The sequence below is a fragment of the Halichondria panicea genome, chromosome 16 (assembly GCF_963675165.1).
Source record: "Halichondria panicea chromosome 16, odHalPani1.1, whole genome shotgun sequence".
Taxonomy (NCBI): Eukaryota; Metazoa; Porifera; class Demospongiae; order Suberitida; family Halichondriidae; genus Halichondria; species Halichondria panicea.
The window spans coordinates 1,402,000-1,419,517 of NC_087392.1; the positions used below are offsets into that span (position 1 = coordinate 1,402,000).

At 42.6% G+C, this 17,518-nt stretch overlaps 5 protein-coding genes across 5 annotated transcripts; 2 read left to right on the forward strand and 3 right to left on the reverse strand.

Annotated features, from left to right (window-relative positions):
• Positions 1–15: 15 nt before the first annotated feature.
• Positions 16–8,896, reverse strand: LOC135350617 (probable phosphorylase b kinase regulatory subunit alpha). The gene is made up of 23 exons (XM_064549472.1): positions 8,728–8,896; positions 8,480–8,662; positions 8,075–8,122; positions 7,916–7,985; positions 7,442–7,623; positions 7,139–7,318; positions 6,663–6,863; positions 6,268–6,486; positions 5,865–6,051; positions 5,447–5,706; positions 4,991–5,124; positions 4,581–4,750; positions 4,231–4,425; positions 3,826–4,072; positions 2,605–2,758; positions 2,445–2,518; positions 2,100–2,308; positions 1,814–1,912; positions 1,386–1,504; positions 1,036–1,191; positions 905–970; positions 544–750; positions 16–341 (listed from the first exon to the last, which is right to left on the reverse strand). Exons 1-23 carry the CDS (start codon positions 8,881–8,883, stop codon positions 147–149), a joined length of 3,711 nt encoding a protein of 1,236 aa, XP_064405542.1. The 5' UTR covers positions 8,884–8,896; the 3' UTR covers positions 16–146.
• Positions 8,897–9,120: 224 nt separating this feature from the next.
• LOC135350624 (neurochondrin-like) lies at positions 9,121–17,491 on the reverse strand. Its single transcript, XM_064549480.1, has 15 exons — positions 17,325–17,491; positions 17,161–17,260; positions 17,027–17,112; positions 16,912–16,970; positions 16,716–16,858; positions 16,532–16,659; positions 16,406–16,471; positions 16,161–16,358; positions 15,908–16,037; positions 15,412–15,841; positions 15,221–15,354; positions 14,861–14,929; positions 9,496–9,672; positions 9,322–9,432; positions 9,121–9,265 (listed from the first exon to the last, which is right to left on the reverse strand). The coding sequence occupies exons 1-15, from the start codon at positions 17,397–17,399 to the stop codon at positions 9,201–9,203; spliced, it is 1,971 nt and encodes a 656-aa protein (XP_064405550.1). The 5' UTR covers positions 17,400–17,491; the 3' UTR covers positions 9,121–9,200.
• On the reverse strand, positions 9,824–11,554 carry LOC135350628 (uncharacterized). The gene has a single exon (XM_064549484.1). The coding sequence runs from the start codon at positions 11,537–11,539 to the stop codon at positions 9,851–9,853; it is 1,689 nt and encodes a 562-aa protein (XP_064405554.1). The 5' UTR covers positions 11,540–11,554; the 3' UTR covers positions 9,824–9,850.
• On the forward strand, positions 11,656–13,080 carry LOC135350631 (uncharacterized). The gene has a single exon (XM_064549487.1). It carries the CDS (start codon positions 11,656–11,658, stop codon positions 13,048–13,050), a length of 1,395 nt encoding a protein of 464 aa, XP_064405557.1. The 3' UTR covers positions 13,051–13,080.
• LOC135350629 (uncharacterized) lies at positions 13,254–14,901 on the forward strand. Its single transcript, XM_064549485.1, has one exon. The coding sequence runs from the start codon at positions 13,254–13,256 to the stop codon at positions 14,814–14,816; it is 1,563 nt and encodes a 520-aa protein (XP_064405555.1). The 3' UTR covers positions 14,817–14,901.
• Positions 17,492–17,518: the final 27 nt, after the last annotated feature.

Genomic DNA, 17,518 nt, shown 5'->3' on the forward strand with positions numbered 1-17,518 from the left:
TAGAGATGATAATAATTGATGTGCGAATATTCATACATGCATTCAGAGTATACATCAAACCAACTAGCAAGCACAAACAATAATTATTAATAATTATTATGAATATATGAATAAAATTAAGGTCGATTGATATAAATAGTCCTAGCTTAGCTAATCTTGCACTGGTCGGAAGGTGGGTGTGCTCCTCTCAGCTGGTCTGCCACTGCCTGGGCCAGGTAACTCATTGTACCATAGCGACCACTGGGGGCACTGTCATAAAAATGCACACAGATATTGTTTGGCCCTCCACAGCTCCCCTTTTGAACACAGCAACACTTGGTAGCCGGACCCTCGCATTGTTTCTGTAAGGGGGGGGGGAGAGCAGGAGTCATGTGACATGTATAAATAAAGAAGGGTTCCTTGTAATTGAAATGGGCCTGTTTTTAGGAGCTACTTTGAGAAAATATATGTAGATAGAAATGTCCAAATTCAAAATTAACATGCTTGGCATACTGCACATGTAATGATGTTGATGTTGATTCCTTTTAGATTTAGCCTACTCACTTGGTCTTGAAGGAAGAGGTGGAGTGCAAGGTTGATGAGGTGGTCCACCACGATGGGGGAGTGGCCAAACGAGGGCTGACTGCTAGACATGGCAACCAGCCCAACAACCATGAGAACTTCCACTACCAGCTGTCGATACTCCGGGTCAGGAATATTGTTCAGTTTAGACTCAAGCAGCAGTGCAAACTTGAGCTCCCCAGGCGTCATCTGGTGTGCCACAGAACAAGTCTTATTACACACACACACAGTAACACAGTACCTACATACACACGTACATGCACACACAGTGACACACACAGTGACACATACAACATACACACACACACAGTAACACAGTACCTACGTACACATGCACATGTACCTCTTGAATGGTTGGGTGCTGAGGAAGCTCTGATTCTTTTGTACTTGCAAAGTATATACCTTTACACTGAGGAGAGAAAATCAACCGTTATAACATACACACACTCACTCCACACACTGTCAAACTCTCACCCTCTCTAGAATGTGCCAAACATTGGAGTAGAAGTCGACGGGCACTCTATTGAGAGCTCCATCGAGTCTCCTCCTTCGTTGCCAGTGACCAGAGTCGAGGTGACGGTTGGGTCGTCGCTCAATAGGGCTCTCCACGTCCATACTAGTGCCCAGCTCCTAAAGGAAGACGACTACTATTACAATAGTGTTAAATAAGGAGGACCATAATATTATTCAGAAGGCTAGGGGCGCATATAAGTACAGCGTATAGTTGAATTTAGTACCGAGGCACATGTTTCAATCTCACTGACTTCTTGTACTACCTTTCAATTCATATATGAGGCTTGAGTATTCATTTTGATAAAGCACACCTTGATGTCTTTCTGTAGCCTCCCCTTGACACGCTGCTTGCTAGGGGCCACAATGGAGAGTTGTCGAGCGACTGAATTGACCAGCTGACCATCATACACCTTACTCTCACGACTCTGAACTGTGTTGTGTGTGTGTGTGGGGGGAGTGGAGTGGGCATATAGACCATTAAAAATTGTGCTTCTAAAGAGGAATTAAATACTGTATCTATGCATGTACAAATACATGCAGGCCAGGGATTTTTTAGGGAAAAACCAAATTCCTCAGGGAATTGTATCAAAACACAGCCCAATAACACGTGTTTAGTGATTGTAAATAACTCTATACAGACCTCAACAACATGTCCACCAACAAGTGTTCACATGTAACAACAGTGTACTAGCTTGTATGAACAATATGCATGTTGTGGTTGCATGGCCAGGCCACTCACTCTCTCCCACGCTGAACTCCTTCCTGCTGAGAATGAGGTGAAGGAGGTGCTTCACGTCAAACGGACTCAGTTCATGAAGACGATCCACAGCGTCCTCAACTAGGGAGGGGCAGAAACATGAACAACTAGGGTACCAATATCCATCTATATAATCACATTTTCACTTTGGGAACGGTGTGTATACATGCACCGACTAAGCATTAGAATGTATATACAAACAATACACGCACAGTAGTAGCACACTATATATACTAGTTGATTCAGTAACTACAGTTGTGGAGGGTACCTGAGCAGCTCATTGTGCGACTGAGCTCTGAGACCATGACGTTGCGAATAAGCCCCACCCTCAGTCTGAGCATGTCAGTAAAAAGCTCCGGCTCAGAACGAATGAACATGCCCAGATACACAATGATCTCCTGTGTCAGAGCCACTGCAGTGTGATCGCTCTCACAAGCAGCTACAATCTTGTCCAGCAGCTCTAGTGATTTGCAGGGTCTGGAGGAGAATGATTTATGTTGTTGTTAGCTAGTAACTGAAGAGATAGTTTTAGACAAAGAGGTACGGTGATAGAGGTATGGTGATAGAGGTACGGTGATAGAGGTACGGTGATAGAGTCAGCAGTGTGTCTCACCTCTCAATGTGTATTTCATGATTCGGTTGCCCCACTGAAAAATTCTTTTGTCTCACAAGCAAATCAGTGGCAGCCTGGAAAAAATATGCATACCTTGGTTGAGTAGCAACGTAATGACACATATTAGTGGTCACACGTCCTCCACAAATGCCCTGCTCACCGCTCCCAAGTCCTCCACTCTCTTGTGCAGCATACCGGCAGTGTGGCGGACCAGAGACCACATGTTAGACATTCCTGCCTTCTGGTAGAGCTCATCCAGTAAACTGCTGACTGTGCACTCTGCACCCTCTATCCACACCTGATAGTCCATACCACTGTGTGTGTGTGTGTGTGTGTGTTTGAGGGTATACAAAAAGTATCATTTGTGTGGGAGAAATTGTGTCAACTGTTCGCGTTACTAGCTCAAACGGAATGCTCGCTTAAATTAATCTTTAAAAAGGTTGGCATCTGATGCCCTAATATTAAACTTAGTGGTGGATCCTTGAGACCTTGTATTATCCTATCTAGTTAGGCAAGCAAAAAAAAAAGGAGAACAAAAGAGCAAACGGCACAAAACCATACAGGTAGAAAAGGCAAACAGATGCCCGACCTTGAGAGTCGAGAATGATGGGTTAAAGAGTCTTTAACGGTGCACCAACACTCCCCATTCATCTGTTGCATTCAAAACAACTAGTATACTGAATAATTATTGTAGCTATTCACTTGGGGCCATGCTGATTGTAAGCTATATTCACATTTGAGGTAATACTGACATAAAGTATAGAACTTATCTTAGACTTGGCTGCTGTAATACTTCAACTTAGCTTGTGCATGGCTGTGTACTTGTGTAAACTAAATCTGACCTTGAGGGAGGCTTAATTATAAGGTACATTGTACAGGCCTGTATTGTCTGGGCCAGGTTTTGTGGTGGTAGTATCTGATAATGGGGATGGGTCTATGTGGTTCTTCTAGGTGGCAAGCACAAACTATCATTAACCTCTAATTTTTGGTTCTTAGAATTAGCACAAGGCATTAGTCAAAATAAATAGATAGTAGTGTGTGTGTGTGTGTGTGTGTGTGTGTGTGTGTGTGTGTGTGTGTGGGGTGCAACATAAGCATACGTGTGTCCACTTGTATAAGTAACTACATACGTTGATACCAACTACAAACTTTAGAATTGCTAAGGAATTATCAATCAAAGCGCCTAATATAGCACATGTGTTGGTCATTTGTGTAATACAGTAAGACTCATACATGTAAATCCTACAAACACATGTCACACTGTATGCACAACACAACATTGAATTGCCACTCAGTTTCCAACACAGAGACCCACCAACCCATACACTACAAGGGTCGATTATTGCTAGCATTAGGTCAACACACACACTCACACACTCACCATATGTCATGGATCCTATTGAGGTAGTCGGCCTGATTGAAGATATTACTGTCCACCTGCAGTCTCCTCACTAGTTCCTCCACTGCCAGACTCTCGTTCTCTTTACGAACTAGCTGCCCGAATGAAATGGACGGAGAGATGGTGTGGTCCGTACGAAGGCGCTCAGAGATGCCTTGTCTCCTGCGACTGTAGGCTGAGGCTACTCTCAGACTCAGCATGGGCTCCTCTGGTGTGCTAGCCATCGCACCTGAACAGGAGAGGACACACGTATTCAGTATTAATAGTAATAATACCAATTTTAGGAGAATACCAGTTTCCCCTTTTGTTGGATGAAGGTAATTATAGTCATACTGTAATAATTATGTAGACGATTGCAATATGTTGGGTAGTTGTTGTCCCCTGTACCTCGTTTGTCATCCCTAGATATGGAGCGTCTGGCAGTGGGGGGAGTGACCCTACTCCTCCTAATGGAGTCCTGGGCTCGATTCAGAGGGAGGGAAAGAGGCTTCCCAGTGTGCTCCATCAATGTACTGTTTCTTTGGAACAACCCTGACATACGATAAGACTTCTGGTCCACAAGAGAGATGTCTAGAATATTGACTAAGACGTTGTGTGTGTGCGTGTGTGTAGAGTGAATTACCATTGTGGGCAGAGCAACACATTTACACACTGTACATAAACTCAGTCTGTACACTGTACACATACATAGATTATTCCGAACCCAATAACGAACCAATCAACATGAATCTCCTCACCTGCTTCCGATCGACTAATAAAGTGAAGGTTTCTGATGCTTGCAGTGTTGAAGAAATCAGACATCAGGCCAACTTGAACCCTGACCCCTGCCGTGTAGCCGCTGTTGAGAGTGTTGAGTAGTTTGATCATGGGTGACTTATCCCACGTCAACTCCTCCCCCAGCATCGTCCTGCAGCAACAAACCAGGCAGTGGTATAATCACACGGTGTCTTGATTCTACAGTTGTTCTGATTATGATTTTTTGAAAGCTTAGGTTTTCCCTTTTGGTAAAAGAGAAATGTTGCTATGAAATAATCAATCTGTACATGCTCTAGACTAGAAACTAGTTGCCTTGGGAATATATAAACTGTAACAGTACAATTCTAAGGAGACAGAATTTAGAGTTAATACCACAACAGTGACATGGTACCATAGCAGTGGCAGTACAATGGTAGGTCTTCCCATGAGCTTCCAGTTGGACTTGAGGTAGGCCAGGTCAGTTCTGATGAGGTCCGCCAATAGACGATTGTCTAGACACATGTAGAAAGCCTCGTGGTCCAGGAACTGGAGGAAACAAAGACGAAAGAAACGGGACGCATAATTACAGGTAAGAACAATAGGAGAGAGTACAGCTACACCTCATTCATTCCCTCTTCATTTCCCACTATCCCATGCAACTCTCTCCCTTTTCTGTATCTTATTACACAGAGGCTAGAGGAAACAACAAACAAACTATTTTTATTATGAAATGGACCTCTAGAGAGCTAAAGGCTAATGTTGAGAGAGGTACAAATAATAGTAATACTAGGCCAATAATTATGCTGGACTCTGACTACACGTACATGTATACATTTATCTAACAGTGTTCATATCTCGATGAATGTACCTGAGGTGTGAAGACAACAGTCTGGTTGGAGTGAGTGTATAGCTGGCTTGTGGCGATGACTCCCAGCATGTGAGGGGGTCGTCCAGAGAGACCCATCTTCTGACTCACTCCCAGTCTCTCGTACACCTTGATCAGGTATTTGGCAGGCAGGATCTTGACCGGGTGTTTGTGCTCACGCTCAAGATGGCGGATAGTTTCCGTGGAGATGCCAACCTGACGAAGTTTGTGCCGCATTTTGCTGTCCTCCGAGAGCACAACAACTGCAGATAATAATTATTACAAGTATCGCTTTTTTACTGATTGGTGTATGCAAGCACAGTTGACATACACTGACATGTAATTATTAAAATTTTGTATTTCAGATAAGAATGCTAACATCTTGACTATGGGGGAGGGGGTTATGGCTCCACCCACTCACCTTGTACCAGTGTGTCGGGACGAGGGAGCATGGAAAATCGTCTGTTGAGAGGATCTATCTCTCCAATATTGAGGAGGTTGGCCTCGAGGAGGTTACAAAGAATGAAGAGAGATTGAGACCACATGTGCTGGATTTTAGGACCCATCACCCTTGATTGACTGTGGGGGCGGGCGTACTCCAAGTCAACCTGTCGGGTGTAATAAATGGAGTTACTGAAACTGAATCATGACCTTTCAAATAAACAGCCATAACTTTATTAAATTTCTGTATGCTTAGAAAGAGACCTTTCAAATGATGAACTTTGATGACACTATTTAAAGATCTCTTTCTTAGCTTTCAGAAAATAGTTGAAATACAGAAATTGAAACGTGGAATGATTTGATGAGTTGATTAATTCTCTCACCGTTTCTCTTGGTACGAGGTAGAGTTCTGGTACGATGGCCAGTCCCTCCTCGTTCACTGGGACAATCTTATTGAGTTGTGCCCTGTACTCCTGAGCCTTGATGTGGTTGCCCTCGATAAGAGAGTCCAGTAGGAGCAGGATGAGGAATAGAGGCCACTCGCACTCTATATTCTCAAACACCTTCAACTCTGCAGGCTCGTAGTGCTGTCTGGTAGAGTCCTACACATGGGGCAATTTCGATAGAGTAAGGAGACATAATTATAATTAAGTAGCTAGGCTTTCTGGAATATAGTAGAGGGTCATGTGATACAACTCCTTTTGTTCTGAGCAACAGATTACTGGATCTTCCTTGCTTGAGTTACAAGTACACACAGTTTCGTGCAATGAGAACATACCTCTTTGGCTGTCTGGTAGCCATCTCTGAGGAAGCGTTTGCAGCCATAGTTCCCTAGCAGCTTTGTGATCACCTCCTCCTTTGTCTCCTGGGCCATACAGGGATCAGAGACGGCAAAGGCTGGGAAACCAACTATTGTGAGCAGGGCCGCGTCAATCTCCTTGGAACTTGATTCACGAGGAAGAAGCGAGTTGAGCTTTGTCTGTATATATAAGTAAGTTAAATAATGAGTACATACATGTACACTTATATGTGCACTCATTACTGACCTAATTAAAGCAACCACCTAATTAAAGCAACCACAAGTTCCGTACACATTGTGTAATACATTATAGCAGTGCTAGTACACGCCACCACCTCACTCCCTCCACTTGCTAGTACACGCCACCACCTCACTCCCTCCACTTGCTAGTACACACCACCACCTCACTCCCTCCACTTGCTAGTACACGCCACCACCTCACTCCCTCCACTTACATCACACTGTGCAACCTGATCGTTCATCACATGGATCACAGAAGCCTCACTGCCACGAGAACCAAACAGGTCCAGCTCACCGATGGCCTCAAGAGCAGCCTTGGCCATTCCAATCGAAGATGAATTGAGCTCTGTCTCACCGTGGTTTGTCTTATCACCTCTCTCCCATATACCGTAGTCCTGGAGGGAGGGGGGAAACAGGCGGGGAGTTTTCAGCAAACAACAGCTACTAAATAAATTATGATCTAAACGCAGCACTACTAGTGGCTGCTAAGTAAAGTGCATCTTTATTACTTGACTTACAGGTATCCTATACGCCTCCTCTATGTAGAAGACTAAGTTCTGTACGTATGCCACTTCATCCAGACTGTAAATGATCCGTAGGCCGGCGGCTGTCATCTGAGCCAGAGTGAGGATGTACAGGGAGGTGGCATCAATCTGCAGGTGGCCCCAGTTGTGGTCCCCCACCACCGTCAAGCAGCTGTCTGTGTGCGTGCGTGTGTGTGTGTGTGTATGTGTGTGTGTGTGTGTGTGAGTGTGTGTGTAGTGTATGAGTGGGTGTGTGTGTGTGTGTGTAGTGTATGAGTGGGTGTGTGAGTGTGTGTGTGTGTGTGTGTGTGAGTGTGTGTGTGTGTATGAGTGGGTGTGTGTATGAGTGGGTGTGTGTGAGTGTAGTGTGTGTGTGTGGGCTTGAGTGGAGTACAAGCTTCAAGGTATTCAGAACACTATGCAGTGCTATACCGTGGTCGAATAATTATATGAAGTGCATGTACTTACTAATGTTATACTTTGCATGAAGAGAGTGCTCTTTGCTGAGTGTTTTCTTGAACATCTCCACCTTGTCCGCCTATAAAAAGCAACAAAAATAGTATTAAAATAGCCAGCTCTTCCCGATTGTATAACACCACAGATTGAGTTGCTACAGACTAGACGTACCTGAGACATCATACTCATGAGCAACCCCCTCATCAGCTTCACAGAGCTCTGCATCATAGGAACACATAATTATAAAGGAGCTTGCTAACTATCATTGAGTGCCTATAACTTTTTTATTTATTTTATTTTATAGTAATAGCAAAGGTCACAAAAATATAGCAGTTATGCTAATGCTAATCTGCAACTTAAGATAGCTTTCAGTTGCTCCTACCATAGACATTAGAGATGTTCCTACGGAGCCTTAGTGGTATGCACCTATTGCTTGTATGTATTATACATTAATTGAAAACTGGCCCTTAATCTCGTGTGTCTAACGTATATACAATGTAACCCATGGCCACATTAACGTCCATAGCAGAGCCATATTATAGTGCCTGCAATAAACAGATCGAAGGCCGGCAGTACCTGCTCCAGTTGGAAGGCTGTCAATCTGTCCTCTTCAGTATCTGCCTGGCGTCTGAAGGCTATGGACGTGCCCCATATCGATAGACAGCTGTAGACGTTGTCCCTCACCCAGGCATCGTTAGCTGCCCAGCCAGGCGTACCATCAGCATATAGGAATGCCGGTATCAGTCCAGTCACAGGATGCTGTACAATTTATATATATATGCCATTCTCCATGAACTTGCACGTCTATTGTGCAATGTACTCACTTGATATTGTAGTACAGTTTTGTTCAAGAGTCTGTACGACTCGTGAAGCTTGGTTCTGGAGTTTCTCCTGAAGCGCTTCATGTGTACTAGGTCAAGGCTCCCCTCAGACTCGCTTCTATTCTGCCTCAATCGTTTCCTCGCAGGAGCTTGAGCCATAAGAATTAATATTTCAATATTTCGCTACCGAAGGTCATTTGATGTGCTTGCGAATAATTAGAATGAGCTCCAAGTACACTGTACCCTGCCTCGAACATTTGCGGCCTTAATTAGAGACAAATTATTTATGAGCAAAGAAACTGAATGCATTTTGCTTAAAAATGTTGTTGCCAAAATCATTTTTTGGCGACATTAATTTTGCACTGCTTGTTTATTTAGTATGCATGCATTCTCGTATCAAACTTTTGCAAATTCATGTAATTTGATTGCACAAATTGATTCAGATTTAGCCAAAATTGATTGTTCAACATAATCTCTCACTGTGTGACTGACTGGAGGAAGGTACAGAGTGCAGTAGCGACCGACTCCAGCTGATCGTTTCCTATAGACAAAGAGTACATAAATTTGGGGCAGACACATACAGTAACACACACCTACCTTTAGAGACCTCTCCAATGTCTGCAAGGACTGTTGTCAGTTGCTGAACATAGTTCCCATTAATGGCCACTTCTAAAAGCTCTGACTTCCATAGAGCTGACCGAGAAAGCTCTACACAAATTGGCATATGACATCGATTAACGGCGCCAGTTTATACTTTGATATACCATGTACCTTGCACGGATATAAACCATAGTTCAGAGATATCCTCCCACAAAGTAGCTGAGAGTGATTGGTCTCCGTGCCGCTTCACACCTGGGCAATCCCTCAGCAAGGACACAAGGTAGTGAAGAATGGAAGTCAGTGTCTCTTTGAATGGGGCTTGAGTTTGTCGACTGAGCTGATCTGAGCCTGTACAATGGAAGTGGATGATAGCAGTGAAACTGCATTACACCATGCATAACCCAATGGCTTTGAAATTAATGGTAAAATTCCATATCAGTACTTGTATTTATAAACAGATGTTGGACAGATTTTGAGTGATATTCATCAATTCATTGACATACAAAAATAACTGCACTAGACATTCTCACAATTTAAACTTGTTTTTGCTGGTACACTGATCAACAGTTCTAGCACATACACTATCATGATGTAAGTTTTTGTACATAAACAGTCCATGTCTCTGAAACGCTCCTCCACCAACAAACAGGACACATTGTGCACGAGTCACAATCACCTTTTGTAACAGTCCAATATATCCCGCGTCTTTTGTGCCGGACACACTCTCAAATCCATCCTCCCATTCTCCTATCGAGGCACCAGCTCCGTACATACCCTGAAAAAGATGCATCACTTCATTACTGATTTCTGGTTGCGCTCCTTTCCTCCATTTCTTGCTTCCGTACTTTCCAACGTCAATTGAAAGGAATGCATTCTCGAGCTTAGTGTCCTTCTTAAACTGCTGGAACTTGTATAGAGTGTCCTTGAGGCAGTAGGGGACTGTCTTGTGTGTAGTGAGAAGGCTCATTTCGTATCGACCCATGACAGCCAAAAACGGCCCTCCACTAAAGTGTCTATTGATATAAATTTCTGCATCATGAACTAACCGCTGACTGGGACTAATGATCTCTTGAATGGGGTAGGTTTCGGCACAACCAGAGTCTCTAATGAGAACACGCTGGCCAGAGCCCATCCCCCTCCACATCTCCATGATAACAGTCACCTCGTTACTCGAGTAATCACCCAGTATGTGAGAGTTGAATTCGTTCAATGATAATTCATCACCATAGTAAAAGTTCAAACATACTTGACGTACTATTGTAAAACCTTTAGTTTTAAGAAAATTGACTTCAGAGGATGATGGAAATTTGCTATCACAACCAATCTTATATCGGTCTCCTTGAGGTGAATGCAGCACTTGTTCACCAGCTTTCTGTCTTGCTTTCAAAACACTAACTGAAGGATAGTTGAACGAAACAACGATAACTTTTTGGGGCCCTTCAATAAGAAAATCTTCCCAGTTTATCAGAGATGAATACTGGTACTGATCGGAGACTCTCTTCCACTCGGCCGTATCGAACAGATCCCCAAATCTCAGTTGGCTCTTCCACATTTGGTCATTGAGTGGAGTCAGTAGGGAGGAGTCTTTGGTGGCTGGTTGAACTACATCTAGATTAAGCGTCTTTGCCCAGCACTGAAGTTGAAACATGTTTCGAGAAGCCATTGTCTGCTGTTCATAGTAGTTGATTGCAAGTACCACTCCTCTCTTGACACTGATATTGTTGGGGTCAACTTTGAGTGGAGGGATCTCAGTAACACCTTTTTGCATTATAACTGGCTGATTTGATTCCATCACTTTGTGTCTAACTATCACTGCAACAGGTACACTTTCAGAGGATGAGTTGAATACTGCTTTATGCACAACAATTGAAGTATTTTGATCAGAGGAAGGAGACTCTTTTGGAGGGGAAGGTTTATTTCTTTCCTCAGCTGAAGACTTTATCATCTTTTCGGCTTTGAGAAGATCAGGTGCAACTTGTAGTAGTCTTTCTGGTGTGTCTTCATAATGACTCTCTATATTGTGCACCTTAATCTTACGACCATGTTTTACAATAGGGATGAGGTCATTGGGTTCAATCGAGGGAGAGCTACTCACTTTGAGGGCTTTAAGATTGAAGATGAAAAGGCCTAAAAATAAAGCTAGAGCTACCAGCAGTAGTAAGATTTTCTTGAAGAGCCTAGCCATCTTTAGTTTAAAAGTAAGGACTAGCTGCATACTGCTGTAACTAGGAATGTAACAACCATAGGAATGTAACACAAACACAAATGCAATTTACATGCCACACTTGCTGCTAGGGCTCTAAGAAACCTTGTTCGTAATCAATTAACAACATGCTAGCTAAAGTCAAGAGTGTTGGTGTGCTCTGTACAGTAGTATCGATAGTGCTCTTATTCACTCATACCTACCTACGATCAAACGTTGCTATACAAAGTCAAATAATAGTTGGAAGAAGACATCATTCTACACAGAGTCAAATAGAACTACCAATAGTTAAAAGAGGAAATCTTTCTACACAGACCATAAAAAAGAGTGATCCCACAAGAGGCTTTGTCGTAGCTGGTGACTTCTGGGAACAATTTTCATCTGCAAGTAGAAATTTGCAAAATCTTCAGTGCTGGGCAGGAAAGGTTGGAGCTAAGGTGGTGGAACCCTACTCTGTGAGCTCAATGCTTCGCACAACAATCGGACCACAGCAGTCCAAGCTAAAGTTCAGTGATCTTATTGATCTGGAGTATTGGAACCAAGAGAGTGTGAGGATGAGAAATGCAGAGGTTGTATCATATGAGACGTTCCTGAAAGAAGCAACAAAAGATGTTATCATAGTGCAACTCAAATTCGTTAAAAGTAAGACCAGAACATTGCAAGCAGAAGTGAAGCAAAAGCCCGACAAATTCCAACCAAGAGAAATCAGATACAAAAACGGTTGCTCCAAACACAGTAAATGGCCAAATAATGATCTCATCAGTCAAGCTGGCTTCAATATTGTACGAAAAGTTTGCTTCAACTTTGAATATGGAGACAAACTAACAATTGATGAATTCAATGAAGCTATATATAACACACACAGCCCTAACAGTACTACAGTGTACTTTGAACAATGGAAAGGACTGGCTGCTTCTGGCCGTATAAATGTTGTAAATTCAGGATGCTCAAATACGGGTATACAGGAGCACATGCCTCCCAGTCCAAGGCTATTAAAACATGTCGACAGATATATCACAAAATACCTAACAAACAGTGAGTTTATCGCTATTATTGCAAGGATTGAAAAATCAAAAAACGGACTAAGCAAGCGGCAAGGCTCTATAGGATACTGTCTAACAAAGACACTTGAGCATTGGAAAATGTTCTCTGCTAAAAAAAGTCTGAGCAAAACATTTCTATCCATAGATATGGGAAAATATGGGAGCAAAAGTTTCAAACAAAATGCCACGATTCAGCAAGACTTTCAAAATTTCTTTCAAGGTATGTATGGTGACAAGTGGAGCGTTGCAGAGTGGGAGCGATCATTTGAAGACATTGGGGATACCACCGATGCAGGCTACATAGCACTACTCCAGAAGATGATTGTCACAAGAGCAACGTGTGTGCTGTTTGTGGGTGGAGGGTCGTTCCAGAAGCACGCTCTGGCATTGTATCAAGCTAGAGTCCCTGAGGCTGATTGGTGCATTCATATAGTGCCTGTATGTACTCAGAAGGGCAATTTGGAACTTATTCATGCATAGTTAATGTTACTAGTATCGATCACATTAAAATGGTGATGTAAACACCATAATTATATTAATTGTGTAAATGATTATAAGGCTTGGATTCCAAACGTTTGCATAATTGCATTCCATGCTACAGGTACAGTTGGGTAGGGTAGTTAACACATACACCTTTGTATTTAGCTATTTAGCTATAGATCTAGTTAACTATAGAAGCTAAGATGACCATCACAGGCAAAATCAAGATAGTTTTTATCCTTCTAGTGCTAGTCATTCTGCTATTAATGACCAACAGCTCATACTATTATCAAAGTGCCTTGTTAACTACAAGCAGGAATGAAGGTCGATCAGAGCATTCCCGTACAGCATCAAGCTACAACAACAGTATTGAGAGGCTACTAGTTACAGAGATGGAGAACATGCTGAGACATAATTTAACTAACTCACAAGAGCAATTAAATGTTACTGAACTAAATAACACTACAGCCGAACACAATAACATTCTGTCACCTTTTGCTGCATCACTACAGACAGCCTCCTTGAAACAAGACTACAACACTGAAGGAGGGTACATAGTAGTACTGGACATATACGAACAACAAACAATGGCCTCAGGCAACCTACTACAACTACAATGTTGGGCCCGGTATTTGAACATGGTGGTTGTTAAGCCGTTCATGAAAAACTCGAATATGTTGACCCCATTAGATGAAACTAAACAACTGGGCATGCTCAGAATGGAGGACACGTTTGACATGCACGACTGGGAAGAGTACACCAGAGATGTTGGATACGCTCCACTCGTAGAATGGGCGGAATTTGTGAGAACAGCCCCCAGAAAACTGATTGTTGTACAAGCTAAATACCCAGTCTTAACGTATGTAAGAGACGTACGAGCTAGGGGACTCCCCTTTCCCCACCCCCCTTCAGCAAAGAAACTTTACGCTGAGGGATGCAAATTCAAGTTTCTACACAGCAAAGGATTGTCTTATTTGCAGTCAAGAGGGTTTGTGGTTGCACGTACTGTGTGTCTCAATTTCCTATCAGGGGATGAGTTAACTATGAAAGAGATTCAAGAACACATTTTAGGAGAATATGAAAATGAAAAAGTGTCGATTCTTATTAGCGAGTGGAGAGGAATTGGAGAGAATCAGAGATTTTTAGTTCAAGAAAACATTTGTCCAGAAGAGAAAGCTTATAGAGAGCACACAAAACCAAGTGCAAGAATCTTACGCGATGCAGAACTCTATACTCAACAGTATCTAAGTCACAATGGTGGTAATACATCATACGTGGCTGTAATGGCCAGATACGAAATGACAGGACTGACTAAACACAAGATCAGTGATGGAGATACACATGCCATTATTCCCAGCTGCCTAAAGCAAACTAATCAAGGCTTGGAGGTAGTGAAGTCTGTCAAGCACATACCACAGGTGTTCCTTTCTATAGACATTGGAAAGTATGGCAGTGACAGTTTCAAAAACAAACATTATTTTGGCCACCTCTCAGACATGGAAGCATTTGTGGAGAAGCTACAAGGATTGAAATTAGAGGACTGGGAGAAGACCTTTGAGTCAGTTACACACAACCAAGACTCTGGCTACATAGCCATGTTACAACTAGTATTAGTCACTAAAGCTGATTGTATAGTGTTTGTAGGGGGAGGAACATTTCAAAGACATGCTCTACATTTGTATCAGGAGTTACATCCTAATGAAAGCGACAGATGTGTTAGGATAGTTGAGAAATGTACAAGTCCATACAGACCAGTTACAAAGTGACTTTAATTTGCCTTATTATACTACCATTCTATGATATCACTCACCTGTTTTGTTTGCAATGAGAATGAACAATAGAAGAGTGTTCATCTTCAAAATGGGACATGAGGGAGGGGCTACAGAATGTGTGCATGAGGGGCACAGATGAGGACATGTGAGAGAGAGTGGGAAATAGTAGGAGAGGCAAACAAAACGTTGTACACAGCAATCAATGAATGCACAAAAATGTATAGATTCCCTATAAAACATACATGTACCATGCACATACCTACTACGTGCATGGTACATGCATGTTTTATAGGGAATCTATACATTGCCATACCTAGTATACTGTATGTAAATTTATAATGTAATTGTACAATGAATATAGTAATGACTGTGTATTCAAAGCAGTATGTGTATCTCACCTTTGGTGAATATCTTAAAGATGAGTGCAGAGGTAATGGCAGCTTCTTCTCCATCACTGAACAGACTCCTCTCACAGACACACACATTCACCATCACCTCACAGCAAAACCGCAGCTTTTCAGCTACACCATCACTGTTAAGAAACAAATCCTTCCTAAAATGTTCCAAAAACAATCGATTATTCACTTACAGACTATTAGGATTCTCCAGAAGCAGTCTCTGCAAGTGTGCCTGCAATACATCCCACAGACCAGCTTGAATGAGGCTCTTTCTTGGATTGTCCTCAGCTGTGAGGTGACTTAATCCAGGGAGTAAGAACTTGAGGAGGTCTTTACCCTCTCTCTCTGCTGCTGGGCTGTCGGTGAGCTTTGCAAGACGAACAAGAAATGGGAGACACGAGTAAATATCTGTAGATAGTGAGAGGCTGTCTTCTGCAAGCCAGGCCCCTACCACACGCACACACGCTATGAGGAGGGGGGTCGTCTCCATGGAGAGTGTTTCAAGGAGCGTGTCAGTGGGTGTTATGGAGTCAAGTTGCTTGAGAAGGAGGAGAATAAATGTGAATATCTCAGTTAGGGTGGTATGCAAATGGAGAAGATCTTCTTCAGTAAGTGAAGTTCCTAGTATGAATGAGAAAAAGGGACCAGTCAGTATGGGTGACTCACAAGGCTGCACGTATGTCGTACCTTTTGTAATGTCGTTGTGTCTCAAGATGTAAGCTATGGCAGACTCAAAGACAATGAAACAAGAACATAGCAGCTCTGAAGATTCACTAACATCAGTCACCTCTCTTCCATCTATTGCCAGTCTTGCCTCCTAAGGTAACAAAAGCAGACACATTAACTAAAGCATAACTACAGCACATCCAATTGATCATTGGCTTCATATTTAACACACAGGCACTGTACTAAGGGCTAAAAATAATTATTGAGACCTCACCACTTTGAACAGGTCAACGAGTAGTAGCATGAATTTTGAACCTGAAGGCTCCACCCATTGCAATCCAAACAGTTGACATAGGAGAGCGGCCAAGTGTAGGGCAGGGTCACGATGGACTGAGTCCAGCTTACTGGTCAGAATGTCCTTTAGCCCAGCTGCAACGTCTCTCACCCACTCAGCTCCGCCCATGGCTACGTTCTGTACAGGACAATATTTTAGAATTTTTTGCAACAATCACTACTTACCAACGAGTCTCCAGCTAGTAGGATCACACTATGAAGCAGTTTACACAGCTGAAACTTCAGGTCATCCTACAAAATCCATCCCAGTCAATACAACACCATCTCTTATCAATCAATGTACTCCCTCACCTGGTTCGACTTAAACTCTGCAGCAAGCACAGTCATAAGAGACGACAAGTGAGATGGAAAACTCTCCATTGCTCTAACGTCTTCTTGTCTCAGAATATGTAGCAATAGATCTTTTCCTCCTGCAGACACTAAAGAGCAAAATAATTATGATTATATACATCAGACCCACAATAAAGGACATTACCTGAGGTTTGACAGATATAATTTTTAGCCAGGGCTTGGAGAGTGGAGTAGTCAGATCTCAATAAATGGCGGCACCCAGTGCAAGTTGTACTGATTCCTTGGAGACATTGTAGAGCATCTTCTGCTATTAAATTATTCTCTTTACTGGAGAAAAATTTATAACCTCCCGAGCATGGACGGTGAGATGTACTGCTTACCAGTTGGATAAGTAGTCATTGAACAGAGGAATTTTGGAGGTCACTTGAGGATGCAATGCCTTATGGACGTGAGTGCTGGTCAATTTAGGTACAAATGATGCAATTTAATGGTTACCAATTCTTGGTCTGTGCAGAAGCAAGCTAATATGGTGACAGCAATCGCCTGATAAGGATTATCAGTGCATTCTTCTGGATTAATCTCTGTGGAAGGAACCACATTTTCATAATAGTTAATAAGGTACAACTCACTCGTTGCAAGTAGCCTGTTCAAAAAGTTGAATCCAATTGAATTGAAGATTTTTTTTCGATCTTCACTCCCGATATCTCCAGATTTGATCAGCTTGGCAGCCTGTAAAGAATCAGTGAAATTTAATACAGCTAGCTACAGGGCATTTTGGTTTCGTAAAGCTTACCACCAGCATTGCAGCCATTTTCTCATTATCTGAGCTGGCCTTGGTTAGGATAGATAAGCACTGGCTGAGATCCATGCTTGCAAATGCTCTGAAGCTGCTGCAGATATTGTAGTTTCTGAATCTCCTCTCACTACTCAGCTCAGAGAGACGGTAAAGGGCTTTGTTGCAACATGTGTGCTTCAAGGTGGCTGGGG